General features: G+C 29.5%; 4 protein-coding genes across 4 annotated transcripts; 2 read left to right on the forward strand and 2 right to left on the reverse strand.

Moving 5' to 3' along the window:
- Positions 1 to 96: 96 nt before the first annotated feature.
- On the forward strand, positions 97 to 1,625 carry PGO_122770 (hypothetical protein, conserved; the record flags this gene model as incomplete). The annotated part of the gene is made up of 3 exons (XM_028689067.1): positions 97 to 601; positions 845 to 978; positions 1,188 to 1,625. The coding sequence occupies 3 exons, from the start codon at positions 97 to 99 to the stop codon at positions 1,623 to 1,625; spliced, it is 1,077 nt and encodes a 358-aa protein (XP_028544868.1).
- A 2,476-nt stretch (positions 1,626 to 4,101) lies between these two features.
- Positions 4,102 to 13,066, reverse strand: PGO_122780 (hypothetical protein, conserved; the record flags this gene model as incomplete). The annotated part of the gene is made up of 4 exons (XM_028689068.1): positions 4,102 to 4,386; positions 4,791 to 5,243; positions 5,604 to 6,281; positions 6,536 to 13,066. 4 exons carry the CDS (start codon positions 13,064 to 13,066, stop codon positions 4,102 to 4,104), a joined length of 7,947 nt encoding a protein of 2,648 aa, XP_028544869.1.
- A 2,115-nt stretch (positions 13,067 to 15,181) lies between these two features.
- On the reverse strand, positions 15,182 to 15,994 carry PGO_122790 (proteasome subunit beta type-7; the record flags this gene model as incomplete). Its single annotated transcript, XM_028689069.1, has 1 exon — positions 15,182 to 15,994. The coding sequence occupies one exon, from the start codon at positions 15,992 to 15,994 to the stop codon at positions 15,182 to 15,184; it is 813 nt and encodes a 270-aa protein (XP_028544870.1).
- Positions 15,995 to 19,143: 3,149 nt separating this feature from the next.
- PGO_122800 (hypothetical protein, conserved) lies at positions 19,144 to 25,998 on the forward strand (the record flags this gene model as incomplete). The annotated part of the gene is made up of 1 exon (XM_028689070.1): positions 19,144 to 25,998. One exon carries the CDS (start codon positions 19,144 to 19,146, stop codon positions 25,996 to 25,998), a length of 6,855 nt encoding a protein of 2,284 aa, XP_028544871.1.
- Positions 25,999 to 27,964: the final 1,966 nt, after the last annotated feature.

The following is a 27,964-nucleotide window of genomic DNA, read 5'->3' on the forward strand; positions in this document are numbered from 1 at the left end:
TTTTTTTTTTTTTTTTTTTTTTTTTTTTTTTTTTTTTTTTTTTTTTTTTTTTTTTTTTTTTTTTTTTTTTTTTTTTTTTTTTTTGTTTCAAACACAATGTCGGTAAAAAATAAAATGCACATGAACGACCTTAACAAAACTCTATTTAGGGAAAATTACAAAATTAAAAGAAATTCAAGAGAAGAAATTGAACTAATGGAAACAATTGAAAATTTTAGTGATGATATAATGTTGAACAACGATTCTTTTGATAGCAATACATATACAAAATCATCAACGAAAAAGGTTAATGAAAAGGGAAATGAAAAATCCAAAAAGGACAATAATTTAAAAAAGTTAAAAATACACACTGGGAAAAGCAACAACAACCTCATCGGTACAAAGGGTACCGGAGACAACATCACCAACAACAGTTGCAATAGTAACAGTAACAGTAACAGTAAAAAAGATGAAAATTGTTATACAAATATACCCCAAATATATGAAACTCATGACTCATGTCCAAAGGAAGAATTTCACGTAGGCCCCAATGAAGCGAACGAGGAGGAAATGAACATCCTTTCAAATGTTATGGCCGTGCTATACATAATCATAGCAATAGGTATCCATATTAGCAAGAGGGAAAAAGACGAGAGTTAAAAGGACTATCGAACTAATAGCTTCTTCTAGGGAAAAGCATTTAATTTCCATATGCTTGAATCACCCCCAAAAAAAAAAAAACACGCACACGCATAAACATAATAATAAGAATAAACACAAGCACACTACACATTGTGCGTTTCGCGCGACAATTGTAACTCATTACACACACTTCTGCACTATTCTCCCCATTTCCCCTTTGTAGTTACAATTCTACACCTACACTTAGATGAAGACCATCCAATAATAAAGACCATCAGCACGCTGAAACTACAATTTGTTGCCATGATAAAAGATGTGCCAGCTTTCAAAAATCTAATGAATACCGTAGAGTTAATAGTAAGTTGTGAAGAAAAGTCACATTATTGATGCGAATGTGCACGGGTCGTTGTGCATGCATGCACATGAGAGTATTCCCCTGTTGATCTAATGCACCGTTTGCTTCATGGAAATAATTTTTTCATACCTCCCCACCATCATAATTTTTTTTATTTTTTTTTTACTTTATTTATTTTATTATAATTTTTTTTTTTTTTCTCTCGCACCAGAATACCAAAATTAACATTCTTCTAGATGATGCGATGATGAAATCGAACATCATCAAGCCATATATAGAAGCACTAAAACCATTAAATACAGAATTCACGGTTTTATTTATCATTTTAATTCTTATGTTTTTTACTGCTATCTCTATTTTATGTATAATACATGGTATAATAAATATGAAGAATGACAAAATTTTTTTGGAAAAAGAAAGTACCGTATATGTTACCAACAAAATGACAATAGAAGAATACGAAGATAAATCCTTCACATATAGTGAATTAGCCAAACTACATAGTGATAAAGATTACATTTGTTTAAAAAATAAAAGAGCAGGTGAAGGTATTGAGTCATGGAATTGGCAAGTAAGGAAAGTAAAAAATGAAAATACTGACGAAAATTTATGTAGTGATATCGAACTTTCTGACATAGGTGAAAACTAATACCACTGCATTGCATTCTCAGATTGTGCTAATGTATGACCGTACCCATATGCATACTCATATTTGCTCCTTTTCTTACAATTTCACTAAATATTTTCACATTTGTTTAAAAAATCATGTCATCATTATTTTTAACGCATTCATATTCTCCCCCAATTTGCTAAATATTTGAAACTCTGATTTAATGTTTAGTTGCTGTTCACATTATTTTAAATGGTATTTTATTTATCCTTTCATAAATTCGCAAAATATGAAAATTTGCAGCAAATTAAAAAGAAAGAGTCATATATGTGTAAGTGTACATATGTGTATTCTACATGTGTATGTATGACCCACCCCACACACACCCCATCTTGTGGGAGTGAGATATATGTGGCCCAACAAAATATATATATTTGTAACCAAAGTGAAAAGAGTTCCACAGAACAACTAAAGTTTTGCGAAATGTGGCCAAGTATGTATATGCATGCACACATGGCTTATCTACAAAATCCCAAGCTTTATATGCACACTTCCTGCCTCCCGCACACACATATAGACAGGTCATGCCACAAATGACAATCCATAAAATTACAACATTCTTGCAAATCATTATTTTTAATGAAATGCTCATCTGTGTGCAAATATTTTTAATTTGAAAAGCGAAATATATAAACAAAAAAGAAAAAAAAAAAAAAAAAAAAAAAAAAACAACTAAAATTTGCTCCCATAATTTTGACATCACTTTATATTAACGTTGCTGACATTATATCATTATATAACATCTTTTTGTTAGTGCTTTATGTCAGTACTTTTTGCTTCTTTCCATTTCTTTTCCTAACATGTGTGCAAATAAGCTTACATGCGTGACATAAAAATATATATATATATATATATATATATACATGTATAGTTTTTTTTTACGGTTTTTTTTTGCGACTTATAAATACTTGTTAATATGCTCAACAAGGGATTACCACATGAGTACATTCAACTGTTTATGTAATGCTATATATTTTTGACATCATCTGTAAATGTGCTTATGTGGATGTTATTACATACGTTTTATACACATAAGTGTGTACATGTGAGTGTGTGTGCAACTTGTTAATGTATGTCCTTTTTTGATGTAACTTTTTCCCTCCAGCAACACCCCACACCCTTTTTCATTTTTTTCCTTGTCTTGTGTGTGCAGAATAAATCTACACATCATTGAGAATATGTAATACTACTATTTTAAGTGTTACTCATTGTTATTGTTCATCATGTTTACATTTTTTTTTTTTTTTTTTTAAAAAAAAGAGACATGCACACAATATTTTTATTTTTTGTTATTTTGTTTTTTTCCTCTTGCCCAAAAAGTGAATAAAAAAAAAGATCAATAACATACTTTGTGTTATAGCTACCCTAAAATTTTGTACCTTATTATCTCTATTATTATCATTTACTAAGCATTTTCGTTTAAGCCAATGTATATTTATGCATATATGTTTTTACGCATGCTTGCTTATGTGCATGAAGCATAATAAAACATATAATATATAAACTCCTGGGGAGAGGGGGAGTGGGGGGGATTATCAATTCTTGTCCCTTTAATAGTGTGTACATACACGAACATATTAATTCTGTCATTTGAGGATAACTTAGGAAAATCAGTCCAAAAAAAAAATATATATATATATATATACATATTTGTATGAACGGACAGGCATACAGCTATTAATTACCATTTAGAACAACAAAAAGAGCCTTTTATTTGCTTCACATTAATAAATGTCGCAATTTTTTTATGTACAATTTAAAAAAAAAAAAAAAAAAAAAACGTACCTCAAAAAGATGGGCAAAATAAATTATAGCATACTTTAAACTTTTCTACCTTAAAGAAAGGGGACATTTTTTTTTTTTTTCTTCTTTTTTTTTTTTTGGTATTTAGTATAAAATGGTTAATAATAAGATGATGGATTAAAATATTTGCACACATTCACGAGATATAATGAGCATGTCATATCATAAACTTTTATTGTCATAGTTTAAAATCATTCCACAAACAAGGAACTAAAAACAAATGAAAACAAATAAAAACAAATAGTGATTTTTGAAAATCACAAAGACATTGTAAATGAGGTATGAACTGTGCTTGTATATGCATACAACGTGTCATCAATGGGGGAAATAAAATATATATCATGAAAAAACGTGTTTTATTTCTCTGCAAGGCAAAAAAAAAAAAAAAAAGTGCTTTCATAGAGTTCTCGAAATTTTGGACAGTTTTCTCAACAATCTACAAAAGATATTGATAACTACAGAATTGTCCAGACTTATACAAAAAACTGTGAGAACATCTATACTATGTTATATGCTGAAGAAATAATCCTCAGCATGTGTGGCAAAAAAAAAAAATTAAAAAAAAAAAAAAAAAACATATGCTATATTGTAGAAGCTGGGGAATGGTGCATTTCGCTGGCTAAAAAGGTAAGAAATTAATGCTAACAACTTATCATTTAATGAAAATATTCCATATGTTTTTTAAAAACACAGACAAATAATTATTCTTTAGGTTAACTCCGGTCAATTCAATGGATTTGCATTTTGAATAGATTAACAAATATAGAAAGTGCATGCATGGCAAATTATCTTTTTCAATTTTTATTTTCCAGTTGTTGGATATCTTTACAACAAGTCTATTTTTTTCGGATTCAATGTACTTTCCTCTTATTAATTCGGCTATGTTTCTTTTTGTATGTTCGAACTCGTTCGAATACAACCTTGGGGTTTGGAAGTGCTACGAGGGGGAATGAAGCAAAAGAAGGAAACCATGATGCGTGTGAAACAAATGATTCGTGTGAAGCAAACGATTCGTGTGAAGCAAACGATTCGTGTGAAGCAAACGATTCGTGTGAAGCAAACGATTCGTGTGAAGCAAACGATTCGTGTGAAGCAAACGATTCGTGTGAAACAAATGATTAGCGTAAAGCAGATTATTAGCGTAAAGCAGATGATTAGCGTAAAGCATATGATGCAGAAAAATGAAAACCCACTACAAGTCAAATCACGTGAAACCTCGACACATTTCCATCTCCACGCAGTTGTATCAATTTAGACACGAACACCTATGAGCAAATGCCCATCAGTAAATGCATCTGTACACCTCTTTAAACGTATAGTCATACGTATATTATCTCTTACCGGATGGTTGTACGATCGGAAGTTGTAAATGTCATATTTTTCATCATAATTTATGAATTCAACATCTTTAAAGAATATAAAAACATCGACGTTTTTGCTGACTAAGTCCTCTTGGGCAATATTGTCACTGTCCTTTTTTTCTCTTTTATACAAATAATTATATAGGTGATTATTACTGTTGCTGTTATTATTATTATAGTTCCTACTCCCTGTTTGTCTCTTTTTCTTTTCAACTTTTTGAAACTCATTTACTTCTACATGCTGAACATGAATCATTTTTTTAAGCATTTCTCTTTCCTTGCACTCAAAATCTTTTTTATATATTGAAATTAAGAAATCTGGTGAAATCATAGAAATGTTTACGCAACATAAATTCCCGTTGGATGTTAATAGAAAAAGTTTATAGAATAAAATGTTCTTCTTTTCACCATCACAATTGTAGTCTACTACTTCCTGAAAGGGTTAAAATAAAGGGGAGCCATGAGAAATGAAAAAAAAAAAAAAAAAAAAAAAAAAGTCTTTGAGATGTTTATGAAAATGTAAAAATGTAAAAGGGAAAAAATGTAAAAATCGTAACAAGGAAATTTTGAAAAGCAGAGTGCAAAACTCGAGCAGCGCTGTTGTGTGGGCTACGAGATGTGCATCTGCATCGGTCCATGTACATATATATAGAGAGACAGAAAACGGGCAGAGTGTGTGTGCGTGTCTGTCTGTATGCGTGTGTAGATGTAAAACTAGCTTTTGATCTCTTTCCCCTGCCACAAGGCTGGTATGTCCTTTTCCCACACACACACACACACAACCCCATTATACCTTTGTTTCAACATCCGTATAATGCACTATGAGTCCTGAGATGGTGTAGAAATTTCCTTGAATTAAATCATAGTAGAAACTTTTCCCTTTTGCACTTAATTTTACATAATTTTTCAAAATATTAAAATGGATCCTTGACAAAACTGGAATCTTAAAAATGTTCGTGTAAATAAATGATGGGTATAAAATTTCCTCCTCTTTCGTAGATTTGATTTTAGTTTTATTTTCATTTGTATTTCCTTCTGTGTTATTTTGTATGGTTAACAAGTTGTTAAGGTCCTCAAATAATTTGCTTCTATATTTTCCGTCTACATTAATATATGTTGAACTGATGGCTTGGAGAACAATGGGAGTATACTTTTTACTTCTCCTATAAGAACCAATGAGAGTGTATTGTAAGGAATCATCAAAATCATTTGACTGAATAATTTCTTTTTTTTTTTTTTTTTTTTCCATGTCCTCATTAAAAAAATGGGATTCGAATACCTCATAATTTATTGGCTTTTTCATATGATTAACTTTCTTTCTCCCTTCAAATGTCTCGTAAATAAATTCTTCCATTACATCTTCTTCTAACATCTGGCTGAATTTGTTATTTCTATTCGTTTTTTGAACGTGTACGTTAAACAGCTGGATCCTGTTTCCTTTCCTTAAGCTTTCGTACGTCTCCATGTCCATCTGTGGGAAATGAAGTGGGAAAAAAACGTGGGAAAAAAACGTGGGAAAAAAACGTGGGAAAAAAATGTGGGAAAAAAACGTGGGAAAAAAACGTGGGAAAAAAACGTGGGAAAAAAACGTGGGGAAGTTTATTCTCTTTAAATTTGTAGGCTGTTTATCCACCGTGAGACATTGTGACACTGTGGAGAATTTCCCACAAGCGAGTGGAGAGAAGGAAACGCATACAAATGAATAAATTGATCTAATAAACTCACCTTGTACATCTTAATCTGGCACAAGGAGTTGATGATATGCTCAATCTTGTCCTCCAATGAATTTGTCTCCCTTATCCTTTCGGCAGAAGCAAAATCTATGGCTTGCAGAGCGCAAAAAGTGGTAGCTTCAAGGAACATACTCAAGTCATTTTTTAATTTTATGTATGTCGGATTTTGTTGGAAATTTTCCTCATGCAAGAGTTTGCTCATTTCATTTTTTAGATTGTAGATTATTTTTTCGTACACATTACCATGTAGAATGTAGTTTTTTTTTTTTACAGGATCGTAGAATCCATAAGAAAAATCACTTTTACTTATAATTATGACATCTACAAAACAGCATGTATTTCCCCAATGTTGTATGTGTCTAATTTTTTTGGCTTTATATTTTGACAATCCAATTTTTAGATTATTCTGTTTGTCTATTTCTATTAAATCATTACTAGATAGGGAAAAATGCATAATTGGTTTATGACAATGTTGATTTTCATTTTGTTCTTGTATTTTGTTACACAAGTCTAGAGAATTAATTTTTAATATATTTCCTTGTTTTATTTTATGTGATATAAGTAAATTTTGTAAATATATATCTTTTGTCATACAATATATATAATCAAAATTATCACTCAAAATAAGAACAAATTCATTATCCTTATTTTTTATAACTTGTTCCACTCGTAGATTTACTGGTATTTTATAAGACAATGTATTATCTTGTATCAATTGTAAAATGGATTTTTTCTTTTTCTTTTCTTCTATATACCTTTTTAACAATTTAAACATAAATTCGATTGGTGAAGGGGGTTCTACTTCATCAATGATTCTAATCAGCATCCATTGTTGATTATATGTGTTTATTTTATTCCACTCTTCCCTTGCGTATGATTCGTACTCACTTGATATACAATCCTTTGAATCTAGTTTCAACATAATTCCATTCATATGGGAATAATCTATATTTCTACTCATGTACGTTCCTCCTCCTGACTTTTCATTATCCAATTCAGAGTGATCATATGTAGGAAATTTATTTTGTACAGATTGACTTTGACATATTTTCTCCCGATATTTATGCTTTTCTGCAAAATGGTTATTGTAAAATTCTTCATATGGTATATTCTTTTCCCTTTTATCCCTAACAAGGGACATATTAATCTTATCGTTTTCATTTTGTGTATATTCATCATTTCTACTTTTCCTTTTTAGGGTTCCCATTTCTTGATTGATATGTTCACATAAAAAAGTTTTATAATAATAATCTTTTCTATCAACAAAGTTATTCAAACTCGTGAAATAATGATGTCTCGTTATTATGTCCATTTTCATCGATTCATATCTTTTTTGTAACACTTTTGTATATTTACGAACGAGTGCCATAGTTATCAATTTATACTTCTTTGAGAACCACACAAAATCATATGAATGAAAGATATTCAAATGTTTAGTTAATAATATGAACAACTCATACATTATATTCATATCAGATGTGTAATACTCATTTTTTTCTTCATTTTTTAGAAAATACAAGTAATCATTATTGAACCAGTTAAATATGTATCCGTTTTTATTTTCATTTACATACATGAAAGTATTTTTTAATTTTCTATTACTTTTTAACTTTTTCTTCCTTGCTAAATGGGTATATATATCTCTTATTAATTTCAAATGATCTCTCAAATTAATATTTAAATCAAGTTTTTTATTTTTTACATCACTTGGTGTTACATTTGTTTCACTTGTCCTATTTGTTTCACTTATTTCTTTATTTAATTTACGTTTCCTTGGATTAACAAAATCTTTTTTATTTTTCAAATCAATTTTTAATTTTTGCCTTCCTACTTTATTCTTCAAAATGTTATTATCATTTATAGATATACACTCATTTTCTTTTTTATGTAGCAAATTCAATTCTGTATTTCCAATTTCGTTATTACCTTCTGATTCATGTAATTCCTGTTCTTTAGAAATTTCCTCTTCCAGAAAGATATCTTCCATATTACCTTTACTCCCAAATGGAAAAACCTTTACTGTTTGTTTTGGTTTGGAGCCTTTCGATTGCAATTTCATATAATCATGCAGCTTGATATTTTCTCCATTCCCTGAAGCACTCAGTGTAATATTAATTTTGTTAGTATTGCAAACACAGGGTTCATTATTTTCTAGTTCCTTTACTCGTTTCTCCATTTGTTCATTCCCGCCTTTGTCTTTTCCCTTTTCACTCTCGTCTTTGTCTTTTTCCTTTTCACTCTCGCCTTTATCTTTTTCCTTTTCACTCTCGCCTTTATCTTTTCCCTTTTCACTCTCGCCTTTATCTTTTTCCTTTTCACTCTCGCCTTTATCTTTTCCCTTTTCACTCTCGCCTTTATCTTTTCCCTTTTCACTCTCGCCTTTATCTTTTCCCTTTTCACTCTCGTCTTTGTCTTTTTCCTTCTCTGATATCCGTGTTAATGTGCAGGTATTATATCCTATTTCTTCCTTGACTTTGCTCATAATTTTATCAGCATTTCCAAAAAGGGTGTCTATTTTTGTTTTTTCTCTTTTTTTTCTTATTTTTATATTGTCTATGTAGCCAATGTTGTCATCACAGTAATCGTCACTTCCGAATAGTCTATCCCTCATTTGGTTTAGTACGTCTTTGTTTATTTTCACTTCTCTCCCAGATGCGTACGCAAAGGAGCTGTTGCTTAGCTCCTTCACAGCGTTCATACTATTGTCATTCTGATCATCATCTTTATTACCATACTTATTATAATCCTTATTTGAATCCTTATTTGAATCCTTATTTGAATCCTTATTAGAATCCTTATTATAATCTTTATTAGAATCCTTATTAGAATCCTCATTAGCCTCCTTATTAACATCCTCATTAGCATCGCCCTTTGTGCTCATTCCATATAACACACTGTCATTCCCGAACAGTCTATCACTCATTTTGTTTAACAGGTTCTTATTTATACTCACTTCTTTCCCAGATGCGTAGGTAAATGATTTGTATTCCTTACTATTCTTGGGGTTCACATTTTCATTTTTCATGCCAAAATGGAAAAAATTCATTTGATCATTTTCACTCAATAAATTCATTTCTCTAAATGAACAATTTTTATTATTGTTAAATTTCATTTCGACATTTCCCTCCTTTGGAATTTCCCCTTTACTTATGATCATATCTTCCTCGTAGTCATCGCTAAATATTTTTTTCCTCATCTGGTTTAACACGTCCTTATTAATTTTCACTTCTTTCCCAGAAGCATATGTAAATGAGGAATAATTTTTTGTCCTCTTTCCCCCAAAGCTCTTATTTTCCTCGTGATATTCTTCCAAAAAATTGATAGTTTCATTTTGCTTAAATTTTTTTGTCTCCCTGTAGTCCCCTATGTCCATTGAATGCTCATACTTTGGACAATCTTCAAGCTCATATTTTTTTTGAAACTTCTCCGAATCATCATGGATTTCTAAAAATTCATCAACTTGAACATTCTTTGTATTAACAATTTTATCGTATATATCTAAAAATTCGTCCTGCTGAAAACCACTACCACTTCCATTCCCGCTATTTCCTATTTTATCATGAATGTGTGGGGCTTCATATACTGTTTGAATGTGTGCATTTTCCACCTGATGATAAATCTCCAAAAACTCATCTTTCATCTTTCCTTTTATGTTCCCTTTCATGTTGTTCTCTCCCTTGATGCTAATTTTATGACAAATTTCTACAAATTCATCTTGGTTTTTTTCTTGCTCAACTGGATTGATGGAATTATTGTATTTCTCGTAATTTTCTAGTAACTCATATATTCCCCTCTCTCTTGGTTTATTCCTAATTTCACCGTTATCACAAAACTCTAAAAATTCATATAAACCATTTCTCTGCTCTGTTGTCGTAGTGCTGGTAGTAGCAGTAGCAATCGTAAAATTAGGACATTCGTGTGACTCAAAATCAGTGTTTTTACATGAAAAATCGTTATGACCATTATTTTCCAAGAAATATTGTGAAATGTTAAACGTTAATGTGTCTGTATTGCTGCCATTTAATTTTACTGAATGGTCATGATTTATTTGGTTCAAGTTATTTTTTAAAAATTGATTTTTTGCCAAAATCGGCGAGGAGTTATTTTTAATGTGTCCCTTTTTCTCGGTTTCCATCTCAGTTTTATTCGGAAATATGAAACTTTGTTCCTTTACAAAATTGCAATGAACTACTTCTGCAATTTTATCTCCACTTAAGTTATCGTCTTTTTTACAATCTCCAAAAACCTCATTTATTTTCTTATTTATGTAGACATCACTTAAAATATTATTTGATAATGACACTTGGTTATATTCTGTTGATTTTTTTAATATGTCCATTTGTGCACTTTTTTTTTTTCCCTCCCCCCCACATATATTTTCTTTTTTATTTTCCAAATAAGTGTTTTTTTCGCACATATTATTATTCAAATTATGCTCCTTATTTTTGCAAAGCATTCTTTTCGACCAACAATTGTTGTGCACGTCTTTTACACAACAAATAAGTGTATTTTCTCTATTTGTACTTTTTTTAAAAATATGCTCAAAATTATGACTGTTCAGGTAAAAATTGCTTTCATTCCACCCATCTTTCCCCTTTTCAAAACATACTTCACCCCTTATAGGTAACAATCTTTTGTGATTACAGTTCATTACATTGTTTGAATTTATCTCTTTTTCATCCTCATATGTAATATGTTCATTTGGGTATACCTCCCTGTTACGATTGCAAATTGTGTCTTCCCAATAACTCCAGATTTCTCCATTTCCTCGCGGGACATTAGGATGAAAGCATTTATATGAACCCTCCTCAGTATTTTTATGAAACTCACTGCCTGACACGTTCAGGTCATTTTTATTATCATAAAATTTGCACACACTGTCATAATTTAAATCATCATCTTCAAAACTGCTAATCACCATATTATAGGTTGACTTTTTGTTTATATCACCTGTCGTATTATTTTTCTCCTTCAGTTTGACATCACATATAAACCCATTTTTCTCTTTTTTTTTATCATTTAATTCGTAAGACTCCCTGCCTACGTCCTGCAAATTTTTTTTTTTCTTTTCCTCCCTCGGAATGTGATTTTGCTCTGCACTGAACAAATTCACACTTTTTATTAACTGCTCATTAAAATGTAACGTTTTTTCTGACATGTTCATATTGTTTTCACACTTGCTCATGTTGTTTTCATACTTGTTCATGTTGTTTTTATTAATTTCCCATTTCTCTATTTTTTTACATGCTAAATCATTTCCTTCGTGTGTATTTCCATCCATAAGCACATTTACAATTTCGTGCCTTTCATGTAAGGAAAATATTTTCTCCTGTTCATGTGTATTCCTTCTTTGGCCCCAATTTTCCCTCTTAGAATAACTACGTCGTGTAATTTTATTATTTTCACAGTTATGTTGACTATCTACCCATTTTCGAAAAGTACAAGTGGATCCCCCAATGTCGGAAAAGTTATGAGCACATTCAATGTCATTTTTTGCATTGTCAATCCACTTTACGTTCGAGTCTTCCCATAAATCATCCACAGTGTAATGAAATTGTTCACAACTAGCATATTCTTCACTCATGAAAGCATCGATAGCACTGTTAAAACTTAAATGACTATTCATATTTTGGAATTTCAACATTGTGTCATCGGTTCTGTTATGAATATAATTTCTAGGATGGGTATTAGAAATTCGTTTATGATTTCCCTTGTTGTGTGATCCGTTATCATATAAATTTTTGAAGTTTTCTTCATTTGTGTCCTTAGTTTTCAAAACAGCAGTTGTGTTACCACCACGCTTATTATTAAATGGATAACGCATGTCCATCAGTTTTGCATTTTTCCAATGCAAATCATTATCATAAATTTTCATTTGATTAAATGAATGGTCTTTTTCGAAACATTGCTTTTTGTATATTTTACTTGAACCGTTAATATCTTCTAATATTCTTTCACTATTGTACGAGTTCTGCTTATCATTCATAAATGTATGCCTACCTTCGTTGGAATGCATTAAAGTGCTTGATTCATTTTGTAAGACAAAGTTGTTGTTGTGGGTGTCGTTGACATGATTGATTTGTCTACTATCATTAACGTTACTATTTGGCATCCTAAAGTATCCCTGAATTGTTTCAGGAATATAATCCTTTTCCCCGACACCATCAACATTTGTATTGGCAACATCTACCCAGTTCACCCAGTTATTGAACCCACTGACACTATTAATTTCGTTTCTTTTATTAAAATGAAAATTGTTTTCAGGTTTAATACCTCTCACATTGTTTTGATCATTCTGAAATATACCCAAATCAATTATATTATTATTAGACGCGTTTATAATACTATTGATGTTACTTAAGTGATCATAAGAGTTGTAAAAAATATGCACATTATTATGAATGTGCACACATATATTGTTATTTTCCCCATGTTTAGAATTATACATTTTACATGTATTCCATCCCTCTTTTATATTATTATCTTTCACAGACAAGTTCGAAATAAATTTCCTGCTATTCATTTTAACGCATTACTGACCATTTTTTTTTTTTTTTTTTTTTTTAAAGCAAAAAAAAATGTGGATAAAGAAAAAAGATAACAATGGTAATGGTGGTAGCGACAATGATAATGGTGAAGATAATACCTGTGATAGTCATAGTAACGATAGTCATAGTGAGTGTATTGGAATTAATGCTAATGGTAGTAATAATAGTGGTATTAATGATAATGGTATTAATGATAATGGTAGTATCGATACTGCCATTATCGATATTGGCAATACCGATAGTAATAATTAAATAAAATTCATTTTTCTTCAATTTCGTGCATGTCAAAGTTTACAAAATTCACTAAAAGGCGTACGCACCACTGTTCGAGTGGTGAATACACATCACCTGTCTTTATTTCATAGTGGTGCTACTCCATTTGGGTAAAAAATACTTGTATTTTTTTCATCAACTTTTTCAACATTTTCTCATTCCGATATAAAGCATTTTGTATTTTCTCGCCTTTTGATTCCGTATGATGAAAATACACACCTTTCTATTTTGAAATTTTTATTCATGTATGCTAATTTACCTTTGGAATTATATAAATTTGAATTTCTCTCCCTTTTGACAAATTGTTAATAAATAAACGTTTAATGAGAAAACTTGAAAAAAAGAAAAATTTTTATTTATTCAGAACCTGGGGATGTATTTTCCCCTTTTCTAGAGAAGTAACTTGTACGAAATTTTATCACCGATTGTTTTTTACCTTTTACAATTTTGATAATTTCGTCTTTGACATTTCCTTTTTTTTTTTGGGGAGTGGTGGTGGATTTCTTCCCTGACCCGGTCAATTTAAGAACACCCATGCCATTATCATACAAGTAACCATTTACGCGTGTTCACTTTTTGAATGAAAAGAAAAAAAAAAAAAAAAAAAAAAAAAAAAAATACAAAGATTAAAAAATACAATGAACAATGAACGCTTTTTTTTTTTTTTTTTTTTTTTTTTTTTTGGGGTATACTCCCTAGAAAAAGCAATTTTCTCAAGCAAATGCTACTTCACATTGTTTTTTTCTCTTTAAGCATTAACTCACAGAACATATAAAAGAAAAGAATGTAATTGTAGCGTTTTATACAAACAGAAACATAATCATTTAATAGACATTTTTGTACATTGTCAAGTTTTCTTTTCTGAAAAAAAAAAAAAAAAAAAAGATGAACACACAATGTGTTCATACATTTCATATATTAATGATGTTTTATTAGGGTTAAATTCTCCCACCCCAAAAAAAGACACATAACGAACAAAAATTTTCAGTAGTGAATATGAATTAGGCCTTCTTGCAATGTGCCAAATTTGATTTTAGAAGACTCCTAACTTTTTTTTTTTTTTTTGTAGTTGTGTATATGATGATGGGAGAAAATTGCAAATATATCATAACGTAACAAACGAAAGAACAAATTATAACTGTCTATATTGTGTATATTAGTGCACTTTTTTGTTAAATATAACCGTTTTGATATTTCCTACATTTTGTCTTTTTTTTTTTTTTTTTTTTTTTTTTTCTATAATTTTTCATCAAGTAAACCATCAAAAAAATAAAAACAAATTGCCTACTCATACTTTAGTTATAGCTTCGGTTTAAATTAAAGCATGAGCAACTTTTTCGAAATAAAAGTAGCAGACTAAATTACTCATTACATTTCATTTTTTTTGCAAAAAAAAAATAATTAACACTCGTGTTTATCTCTACACTTTTGGACGAACATTTCCAATTCCTTGGCCCTAAATTATTAAGTGCGTTTACCCCTTGGGGACCTAGTCAATAATAAAAAAAAAAAAAAAAAAATCCCGTGTTTTGCTCGTAACAAAATTAGTGTGAATTATTTTCAAACATATGGTGCATTTGTCGGTTTATGCTTGCATATTTGAAAAAAAATTTGCTAAAAATATTCTTTTTTTTTTTTTTTTTTTTTTTGAATATAGCTGTTACAACTTCAAAATGTGTATAAAGTTATAAAAAAAAGAAAAAAATCTGTGGACCACTAGGTGCACAAAATAATAGATTAATGGCTTCTAAATTAAAGCAATTTTTTCCATTTACTATATCTAAATAGAAAAACGTTTTTATATGTAGAAGACAAAATCATGCATCTTCTACAGTGATATATTTTTTTATATTTTCAATTTTTTGACATAATATAGGAGTAGTTCCTTTTGGAAAAACAGTTGGATGTGGTAAATGATATAATCGAACATTCGGTTGTTTGTATGGTCTTATATGTTGTGAACCGTCTTTTGTTATAACACATATATCAACATTTCCACCTGAACCAAGATCATTAAAAATACCTGCACATATAGCTTCGCATACAAGTTCTTTTCCTTCTTCTATTGTCATATTATCCCTGTATTTTGCTTCTAACACAGTCATGGCACTTAGGGATCCAGAACCCAAAGCTGTGAAGGGTAATAAACAAGAAGATCCATGTGGGTGAATACCATATAACTGAGGACCGGTAACATCTACACCTCCTAAAACAATTGCACACACTTTATATCCTTGATATTTAAATAATTCTTGTGTTAGTCTAGATACACACATAGCTACTCGCGGTTGAGTGTTAGTATTTAATCGATGTAATTCAACATTATGTTGTAACCACAATGTGGTGTGTTCTAAATCTCCTGCTACACCTGCACCGGCACAATATATATTTTTACTTATAAAATGTAATTTACTACAATTCTTATCTGCAACTATTGGACCTTCTGTGGCTCTAGTATCTGCTCCCAAAATGACAGCATTTTGACATACCAATCCACATATGGTCGTTCCTGTTTTTCGAAAATTAGGAAATGTTATTCCCTTTTCTTCCAAAATTTCATTTCTCTTTAAATTTTCAAAATTAAATCCTCCATTTTCTTCTTTTAGTGCGTTAATGTATTCGAGTTTCATTTTTGTGTTAAATCTTATGTTAAAGTAGTATGTAATATCTGTGAAGGGGGATAGAGAGAGAGAAATTTTTTTTTTTTTTGAAGACTTGTTTATCGCTATGTGTATTCTTCGTTCTTCCGGGAAGAAGTTATCCAAATTGGAAAAGGAAAAACAAAAAGCTATCAATTCAGTCTTTATGAAAGTATCGCTCAACGTGTTAATGATTATCCTCTGTTACGCCCTTAATTTGCAACTCTTCATATGATATTAGTTCCGTTCCTACTTTATGAAAACAAAGCTGTGCATGTGGTTAACAGTTCCTACTAATGTGTATTTCTCCTATCAAAGTATTAAAAATGTTTCCTTATATGGCAATTATGTTCACTCGTTCGAAATGTATGTTTTCAGCGATTTCACATTCCGTGAGGAGTACACGTGAATGTTTTTTTTTCTTTTTTTTTTTTTTTTTTTTTTTTTTATTAAAACGTGATATGCTTGTTCCGTCAAATCGGGCATATACATTGTTAAATAAAATGCAAAATGGGCCTTGAAAAATGGGAGTTCCGAATGAAAACCAAAATGAAAGATGAAAACGAAAGCCCTTTTAAATCATGGCAAATTATAAAATGGCGCAATTTTTTAAGCAATGTAAATCATTGCAGCAATTGCTAATCGGTGATTAAAATTTTTTTTTTTTGTTCAACCTAAATTCAGAAAGTGTATACTATAAATAATGTTTTATGCATTATCGATTTCCTTATTTTATTTTATTTTTATATTTTTTTTTTTTTTCTGGAGTATGAATTCTTATCATCCCCGATTGGCACACACATGTATACGCAAGGATGTAGCTTGAACTATTTCTATTGAAAATTAAACTTGATATCTTTTGTAAAGCTGAATGAAAACCATAAAAACAAACGGGTGTGTGCCCATATGAGAGTTTCTTTATAATACCCTAAGGTGTTATTAAATATGATTACACAGTGCGGCTTTTATTTGTGCCTTGCAGATATCTTATGTATAAACGATGTAAAATTGAGTGCTTGTTTGAGGAAAGCCCATAAATAAATTATCGACTGAACCTACACCCTTGGTGCAAGGAAAAATGAAATAAATTTCCCCGTTTGTGAGGCATAATATTGCCATTTAAAATTTTTCAATCGGGTTTTTAGTATGCACGAAACTGTGGCGAGCTGTCCAACAAAGAAAACAAAAACTGTGAGAATTTCACAGATAGGGCAATTCACAACTTGTGCTATGCTAGTACCACAAACACTTGTAGGTACAAATACACATTTTGGTGTTAAACGTTCATATCTTTTTCTATCCTTTTGTTGTGCGCTTAAAAAGGGTGACCCTATATATATATGTATATATAGGTGCATATATAGTATGTGTGTACTGTATGTATACATTATAAACACATGTGTGTGTATGCGAACATTTAAACATTTCTCTACAAAACTCTGACATTTTTGTCTCCCAAAAAAGAATTTCACTGCTTCCCATGGCTTGAGCGTTATTTATATTTTTGAAGTACCTCATTTATCAATGGAATAAGTGTGCTTTTATAAGTTAGGTTTATTAAACGAAAAATTATTTCAAACATTTTTCTGGTTTCTCAAGCAAAAGAAGGTTATGAACAGTCAGCCGTTTTTGTAAACTTAACGTGTGAGTTGGTTGTGCCAAAAAAAAAAAAAAAAAAAAAAATTCGCGACTTTTCTATTACTTGTTCATATTTTTTACACATTTTTATGTTTCTTTTCTGATTTTGCAATGCTTAAAAAAAAAAAAAAAAAAACGAGCACTAAAAAAAGACATTGCCCATTTTGGAGAAAGAAAAATAAGAAAATTCATTTCACATTTAAAACTGACATAAAAGGTGTATATTAAAAATAATATAAAAAATAACTTTTTTTTTTTTTTTTTTTTTTTTATTATTAAGAAAAAATGCTTCATATTAACAGCAATGCATATATACATATGTATTATATGTATATGTATGTGTATATATATATATATATATATACATACGTATAATGTACACATATCAATACATCCTCTATTTTGATTTGAATGTACCCACAAGAGTTCTAAAAAAAAAAAAATATAAAAAAAGTTTCATTAATGAAATGTCTAAATCTTTTTTGTTCTTTTTAATTGATATAATGAATAAGATTTTTTTTTTTTTTTTTTCTTATTTTTTTTATTAACCCTTCTTCTATTTGAAATAGTATTCGTTTCTGCATATAATGGTTCATACATGTATATAACATGTTTATATTACATATGTATAAAATGAAAAAAGGAAATTTCCCCTTTTTTTTTGCCATTTAAAAGAAGAGCTGGAAATATGCACAATACTGGAACCCTTATTTATAAAATGTTACTTAAGTGATATGAGCATAATTAATTCATAAATTTTTTACTGTGTATGCATATGCTTAAGAATCTTTATGGAATTAATTCAAAGTCATAGCATATTACGCGTTTTTAAAGCATTACCATCTTTAATATATTATTTTAATCTCAGTATACACTTTATATAATTTTGAAATATTACAAAGTGTGTGCGTGTACATATATATGTGTACATATGTGCTATGCCTCTATGTACAAATATGCACATACGTGTGTAAGTTACGTTTTATTAACCGATGCTCGTCATAATTAAAAAAAAATACATGCCTTACTTTTGCTTTGATGAATATAGAATTTCTGAATAATGATCGCTGCATACTTTGGAAGCTATCTCTATTTATTCCGGTTCCTCTTTACTTGTGTCTCCAAGAATATTTTCCTGTGTATGTGAGAACACCCCTATCATTCCCACAACGCGAAAAGCTAAACAAATTGTTGAGAGAAGTAGACAAGTGGAGCAGATAAACGATTTAACTGAGTGGAAAATAAACAACAAATCAGGTAAAACAGTAGCCAGAAAGCGAACCAGTCACCCAATTGTGCAATAAGAGGATGTATGAGACTTAAAAGATGGTGCTTTAGAATGCTAAACCATTGAAAATGTATAAAGTTCAATGCGTTAAGATAGACGCACCTGAATAAGTATGTGCATATGTATATGTTTGAAGGAGTTTATACTAATGCACATGAATATCTGCTTGTTATCCAACCCCAATTTCTCCTGCTAATTAAATGACGACCGAATCATGCTTGTAATTACAGAAAACGCACTCGAAAAAGCCAACAACACACAGTATCCAAGAAATAGCAGGGCATCATTCAAAAGAAAGAGCACTCAATTGAAAGTCATATCAGATAGAATTACCCCATACTGTGGAGAAACAACAAAGGACAGAAAGGAATATATAAAAACACGTAAGTTCATAAAGGAAAGTGATAATATAAAGTACAAATATTTATATGGAAGAAAAAATATAGGCAATGGAAAACATGAGAGGAAAATAAAACTTTTTTCCGTAGAGAAAAAAAGAAATCTCAACCATTTAGAAAAGTTTTCCAAAAGTAAAAAAAAGAAAAATCAGGTCATAGCAAGAAGAGTTAATTATAATGTTATCTTAAAAAATTCATATATAAAAGATATTGAACATGAAACAAATTCCTTTTTATCACATTTAAAAGGCAAAAAAAAGAAATATCATAATAAAAGAAATTCAAAAAAGGATTTCCTAAATATCCGAGAAATCACATTAGACAACATTAAAGATATAAATGGAAAACTGACCTATAATCTGCATCCATTAAGTGACATTTTTCAATTTAAGGTAGATACAAACCATCCTGAAATATTTAACAAAAATGATACAATAAGTAAACAATTGTATAACAAAAAAATAAATAATGTAGATTTAAATGGCAAAATTTTAAATAATTTTGCGTTAGACATGATGACACTGGTTGTCAACAGGGATAGACAATTTCCTAGTTCGTATGTAAACGGTTATCTAACACAACAGGCATTTACCAGTAAATACAGCAAGAAATTTTTGAGAACAAATAGTTTAATAGATTCCATTATTAATTTATCAAATGAACTAAATAAGACAAGTGAAAAAAAAAAGAAAAAAAAAAAAAATGACTTGGAATATGAATATGATAAAAGTGCATTTCACTATGTAAATGAAACTTTGAATAGTCATAATTTTCATTATGATTTTACTGGTAGTGTAAATAAAAAAGAAATAAAAGAGTTAAAAAGTATTATAAAAAAATACAATGTTACATCTAACTTTTATTTTAAAAAATCATTTAAAAACCTTGAATATAAAAATAAGAACAGTCATAAAAATAGGAATAATAATTCATGTAACACACATTGTTATAATAGTGATTATAACATTCAGTATGATACTAGACGTAAATCGAATAGTTGTAAGGAGGAAAATAGTAAACATATATATGATGAGAAAAAAGAAAAAAAAAAAAAAAAAAAAATACCTTCACTTTATATATACAAACGTCACTATTCGGATAATTATTTTTCAGAAGAATTAAAAAAAAAAAAGGAAAAAAAGAAAATAAAGACTTACTTTCTCCATCTTATCAAACCTTTTAAGTTTCCAAATTTGAAAAAACAACCAGGGAGCAATTCCTACATAACCAGGACAACAAGTAAGCAAATTATTAATTCTAAATCCTCTTTGCACAAGGAGAAAGTGCGTAGAGGTAGTTATACCAAAAGGGGAAATGAACATAGGAAATTGGCAAATATTGAGGAGAAGAAGAAGAAGAAGGAGGAGGAATGCGTTAAGGAAAAAGTACACACTTGCAATCACAAAAACGACAGAACCAACGCCAACACTAATGGATCCAGCACGCGCAGCAAAATGAAGCAAATGAAACAAAAGAAAGAAAACGGATTTTGCGTAACGAAATTTTCAAATGAGTGTCAAAATAACTTTCACTCTGGAAATAATCATTTGCAATGCATCAAGGAACATACATCTATTTTTGTAGACTCCAGGAAATATACCCCTACAAAAGAGAATCATATCGAAGATAAACTAAAGAAGGGTGATCTTTCAATAGATAATACACGTTCAGGTAAATCTCGAAACACAGAGAATTTTTTTTCTCAAATATATGTAGAAAACAAAAAGTGGAAAACATGTAGCATCATGCATCCAAACATGGGTACACATAAAAATGTAATAGTGAGCAATGAGAAAAATAAGTTGAATGAAAAAGAGCATAATTTAAGTATAAAAAAATTTTCTGAAAATGCAGATAATAGTTATGTGCTTTCTCATGTAGGCAATGCTAATAGTGTCCCTAGTTTTATCAGTAGTAGCACTGGTGTGCATAAAAAAAATACCTCAGAAAGGGGTAGTGAAATAGTTGCTCAGTTTGCACCAATTCATTTGAATAACACAAGCTGTGCCAACAGTGAGTGTGTTTTTAGTTATAATAGCACATATAATGTTCAGAATGACATCCCAAATGATATTAATAAAAGCAGTAACAATACTTATGCTACTTCCATGAACATGTATAATGAGTATGTGTTTAACATGAACAATATTAAAAGAAATGATTCATATATCAATTCATCAGAAGAAAACACTAGTAACATTTATTTTGATACAGAAAGACAAAGTAATCACATACTAAGTAATATTTATTCTGATAATATACAAAGTGTGAGTAATTACCAGAACGATTTTTTTAAAGGTAATTATAATGAAAAGAATATTATTTGTAGCTTTGGTAGTTTAATTAGTAGAAATCATAAAGACACATTTGATATAATATCAGTAGAAAAAAATAATGATAGCCTAATTACATCCAAAGGTAAAAAGGGTAACAATAATAATGATGCAAATCTGCTTCTTCCTTTTCAGGAAGCTTTAAAAAGCAAAACTTCTGATAGAGAAAGTGTAGAAGATTGGAAATATATAGAAAGAGAAGACCCTCCTCACGCATTAGTCATAAACAATTTAGGAGATCAGAAAAGTTTGAGGTCAAGCACAAACTCTTTATCTAGTTCGGTATTGATAAAAACACCTGTAGTATCAAATATACAAAACAGCCATTTTGATAGAATTCCTTCTTATGTTACGAAAGACATCAATCCAAAGTGCACTGCAAGATATATTGCTCCCAATTCTGTGGAGAATCACGGTAGCCCTTTTTATATTTTCAAATTGAAATACAGAAAGGAAAGATTATCCAATAAAACTCCACTAATAGTTGATACTCAAAATTTATACACAACTAGTAATGACATTGATTTGATAGTAAAAAGTAGAAGAAGGATAAATAACATTTTATATAGTAATAAAGAAACAAAAATGAATAACAATGATAATGATCATGATTTTTTAGTTAATGAATGTTTAGCGAAATGTTTGAAGGAAAACTTATCAAATTTTAGAACAAACGAAGATTATGAAAAATATTGTAATGAAGATAAGATATTAAATCCGGATTACATTCCGCAAGAATCGAAAAGACTTGGAGAAAAATTTTTACAGAATCATAAGGAAACGTTTTTATCTTATGGCAATCCAAATTTTCCTCATCAACCTTATATGAACAATGCAGAATGTGGTAATAGTTGTTTTAGACAGGATCAACAGGGATATAACATTTCTAATGATTCAAATGTACATTTTATGAATAACATGAAAATTAACGTATTCAATAGTACAAACTATCAAAACACTGATAATAGTAGTTTCAATAATACTGGGGGAATATTTTGCAATAGTCATATAAATTCTATAAATAAAGAATTTTATATGAAGAAAGGAAATGACTATAGCAATGATGTTTTTATAAAATATTATGAACAGTATACAAATAAAGACAATGATAAAAACGAGGCAAAAAAATTCAATTACACAGACTGCTACGATTTCAAGAATGTCCTTCTGAATGGATTAAGCAGAGAAGATAGCTTTGATTCTGATGAAGATTTGAAAAATGAAGATAATGAAATGAATTTTTTAAAAGATTCATTAAATTCTTTTGATAATTTAGAATCTACAGAAAAAAAATATGAAGAGATATTACGAGATTTCAATGGAAAAATACCATTACTACATAAGGTGTTAAAACCGTTACCAGTAAAAAATAGATCAAACAACTTTGATATTTGCCTATATTTATTACAAAAACATGGAGGAGACTTAAATAATGAAGAAAATATTTGCATATTAAGAGATAAAGAAATTGTTCAACATAGTGCAATATATGACACAAAAAAAGGATGCATAAAAAGTAACATAACAAATGTAACAAATATAAAATTATATCATCCCAAATGGTATAGCAAAAAAAAAATAATTGAAAGATTGAAAGAACAAAGTTGTTTTAATCCCTTTACTATATTCGGGTCTGCACCAAGTTTACTAGATTTTGATGAAGTTTTTGATAAAGATGTATATAACAAATTTGTGTCAAGAAATAGCCGTAAATCTCATTCATTACTAAGAATATTAGCAAAACAGAAAGTAATTAATAACCTTAATGACAAAATAACGGATAAAGAATGGCCACAAGTACATTCTTATTTAAAAAAAAGATGGAGTAAAGAAACCAACATAGAATTGAATTGGGCATGTGACCCTCTACTATATGAAGAACTGGAATGGTATTTAAGCACAAATAATGAATACCTAAATATGACTGATAAGGTTGCAGATATTGAAGTTTGCTATTGCCCAACTTTGGACCCTAGTTCGTATTACGCATGGAATGATTCGAGGGTTATATACACAAATTTATGTTACAACAAGTCGAAAGAAGATGCAGAACCAACTAGCCATTCTGTTAAAGATAGATTTATGGTTAATAATAACGCTGAGCTGAAAAATAAAGATAAGCAAGTTTCCTTTAGAAAAAGAGCAAGCGGATGTGAGCATCTCATGTTTCATCAGAACTTGATGAAACGAAAAAAATTGTCCAAAAAAAAAAAAAAACTCTTAAAAAAAAAAAAAAAAATGCTAAAGGAGAGGGATGAAATGTTGAGACAGCAAAATAAAATGTCTTCCATCAACAACAATGGGGACAGTGCAGATGCAAAGCCTGCTGCATCATCATGCGGGTTGCACATGGAAACGAAAGGGGATTCTGAAAACGCCTACAGATATGTGTACTCATCTTCTCAGAATAATAACAAATTTTCGAATGATCCATGTATGAATATGAATATGAGAATGAATATGGACATGCGCACAAGCGCGCTCAAAACTAAGAAAAATAATCGCGATAGCTCCTATTATCCTAATATTTTTTCAACAAAAAAAAAGAAGAGTGTGCATCATAACAAAAATTACGAAGATGATGTTATACCCATTATGACTGTGAATACATCATTGTATAGGAACAACATAGACAACAAATACAATTGTAGTAACACAGCATATGATTACATTAAAAATAAGGACAATACTATTAAATTTTTTGCATCTCCGAAAAAAACAAGAAAAAACAATTCGATTAAAAAGTCTGTTAAGAATTCAGATAATTTTTATTTCTTAAATTCTTCTATGATTAATTCTGACAATATTTACAATAACAACAATTTGAATAGCTTTGATTCTAGAGACTCAGCTGAAGGAAATGATTCCACCTCTATTTTTCATAAAGGCACATTCGGCCCACCAGATGATAATATAAGAAGCAAAAACCAAGCAGAGGCAACATATGTTCCCACTAGTGGAATGGAAATGGACAAACTGGACAGTGCTTCGGAAAGGATACGTAAAAACCTTCAAATGAATGAGCACACCTGTTACAGCAGCAGCAGCAGCAACAACAACAACAACAACAACAACAGCAACAACAACAACAACAACAACAACAGCAACAAAAACCACGACAACGGTATATACGAATTCAAGTGCACAAAAAATGTATACGACTTGAGAACGTATGACAATGATAATAATGAAAATAGCAGCATGGGCCACATGGCAAGGATTAATGAGAACTTCTCAAACAAAAGCGGTAACTTTTTTCACAAAGGAGCCATTAGTGATTTCATGCAACCTTTTCATCATATGGACATAGGGGGGAACAAGTACGGAAATGGGAATAGTAATGTGAATATGAACATATTTAGCAATATACGAATGTATGAACAAAATTTTAACCAAAACAGGAATCACGCTGATAACAACAGCACTCCTAGTATGGATTATAATATAGGGAATAAAGGAAATGACAATATAGGAATAGGAGGACCTTTCACTAAAAAAAATTTTGTAGATAAAAGTTATTATGGCATGGACCAAATAAATTTTTCTTCAAAGAATATGAATAACTTCTCGAGCAAAGAGTTGGGAATAAATGAACTACAATATGATAGTATTTTTAGAAACAATTTATCAAAACATAACATTTGGGAACAAAATAAAAAAAAATTACCCACAAGAGAATTAAAAGAAAAAAATATGAATAAATTTAAAGAAACACGTGCAGAACACAGTGATGATAACCATAACGAAAATGACAATAAGAACAGCGATGAAAATGACACAGGCAATCAGAACAATTATAACCTTTTTGAATGCAAATATGAAAATAATTCAAATAAATGTGATAATAGAAAAAGCGGAAAAATCATAGCAGAATATTTTCTCAATAAAAATTCGGAAAATTACTTTACAACACAAAAAAAAAAAAAAATGAATGATGGGTGCACCACTGGAGAACCTCAAAAAAGTATGGGAAATGATATGGAAGACATGAACGCACTAAAGACAACGCAACAAAACATTGATAAAAAAAATATGCTAGAAAAAAAAATTCAAAATAACATGTCATTTCATTCGAAAAAGAAAAATACTGATAATTCGACAAGCACTTTTAATTCCAAAAGATCAAGCAATAGCAACATTAGCATTGATGAAAATAGAAAAATTAGAAGATATATAAATAAAATATGCCAAGATGACAACACATCTATTGAGTATTCAGAAAATAGCAAAGGACACTGCAATAAGGGAAGTGTAGAACCTCCTTCAAGCAGAACAAGCGAAACTTCATCGTATAGTGCTTTCAAAATGGCTACCTCTGTTTTTAAAAAATTATTCTAGACAAAAGTAAAAAAGCATTTAATGGGTAAAATATGTCCCCCAAATGTAGAAATATACGTAAAAAAAACTTAAACGGCTTTAAAAAAAAAAAAAAAAAAAAAAAAAAACTAGGGAATAAAATAATCCTCATGCATTCTTACAACATTATCTATGTTCAAACCTTAATTAAATGTATCAATATTTTATGGGAGCGCAAAAATATAACATTAAAATGTTATAGGTCTTAGAATGAACTAATTGTGGTCTTCCTCTCTTTATTCGTGTTTATATATACATATTTTTTCTTTTCTTTTTTTTTCTCCTTTTACTTGCACTATTTTATTTTTTTCCTTCCTGTATTTTCTTTTTTAAGCAAAAGCCTTGTTAATATTTAGTCCATGGACATTTTTAAATTATTAATCATGTATTCTGTTATGATTATGTAAGCGCACCCCAAATTTCTTTATTGTTATTTTTGCAAAAGTGCATATTTTTATACGTACATGTACTTTTTTTATATACATTTTTTTACGACATGCCCATACCTTTTTTTTCTGTATTATGAATTAATAAAATATTTCAAGTAGTTTCTTTTCCTTGATTAAGTCAATGTATGATATATATTTTTATTTATTTATTAAAAACAATATTGAATACTGTTTGCTAAAAACATTTTTTTCTACCTTTTAAAATTTAAATTTGAATAAATAACAAAATGATTACACTTGAAATACGCTTATAGTATATGTACGTATGTAAGCATTGTTACATATCAATTATTGTTACACGTGCTTCCGTGTATGAGACAATTTTGTGAAAAGGGCCATGATAAATCCCCGCATGTGCTAGGTAATTAATATAGATTGTAAGTTTTTTAAAAAGGTGTTATATTTGTTCTTATCTCTATAGGAAAATGTAAACTTCACTCACCTATTAGTTTCACTGCATATATATGCTATACATAATTTTTCCAGTCTTTCTTTTTTACATTTTGGCACATGCTATTTTAACATAAATACAACAAGCACTATTAATACGAGTTTAAAAGATTTCACAAAAACAAAGAATTTTTGTGCTATATTAAAATTGCACTCTTTTATTTTCTTGAAGGGACGTAAAAAAAACATCCTTAAAATGTAAAGTTTAAAAATAAATGAATAATGATACTTTCACTTAAAAAATTTAAATATATACACATTTCGACAAAATAAGATATCTTATTTTCGCTTTTTCAAAATTTAAATTGTAATGTATAATTTCAATTGAAGGTCAATGTTGTTCAAAAAAAATCCTAACGCTTAGCCTGAACTTTACATTAGAGGGTGATAGTGGCATATTCTAATGAAACATGTTCTAATTTTCTACAATTGACTGTCATGTGAAAATTATTCCTTTTAAGGTAAAAACAAATAGTTCTCTTCAACATAAGATACACATCTCCTGCAAATTTTATGAATAAATAACCTTTACACATTGAAATTTACATGAAACACAAACATAAGGTGCGCCACATTTCCCAAAGGTTCATTTTGAATATACCATTTCTTTACCCATTGATCATTATTTTGCTTTAGTTTATCAACCTGACATATAAAAAAAAAAAAAAGTAAAACATGACGATTTTAATTAATCGAATAAATTTGATGTTTCCAAAAAAAGTAAAAGAGCTTACGTAAAGTTACCTCTACGATTTTTACAATGACGATGTATCTACAGCACATTCCAAAAAATATGTTACATAGATATCTGAAGAATTTACCTTTTTTATCCCCTTGTTAATTTTGTTTTTATATGCAAAAGAATAATTCTAACAGACACCTTTTATAGTGTTTTTATACTTCTACTAAAAGGGTGATTGTAATAAGGTGATAACTGTATGTTCCTAAGGTAAATTTGTTCAATGAAAGAACAGAAATGAAAATGCATAAAGTAAGATACCTAACAATGTTAAGTCACATAGACAATTACAATACATATTATTAACAGA

The sequence above is a fragment of the Plasmodium gonderi genome (assembly GCF_002157705.1).
Source record: "Plasmodium gonderi DNA, contig: Chr12, whole genome shotgun sequence".
NCBI classification, from domain to species: domain Eukaryota; phylum Apicomplexa; class Aconoidasida; order Haemosporida; family Plasmodiidae; genus Plasmodium; species Plasmodium gonderi.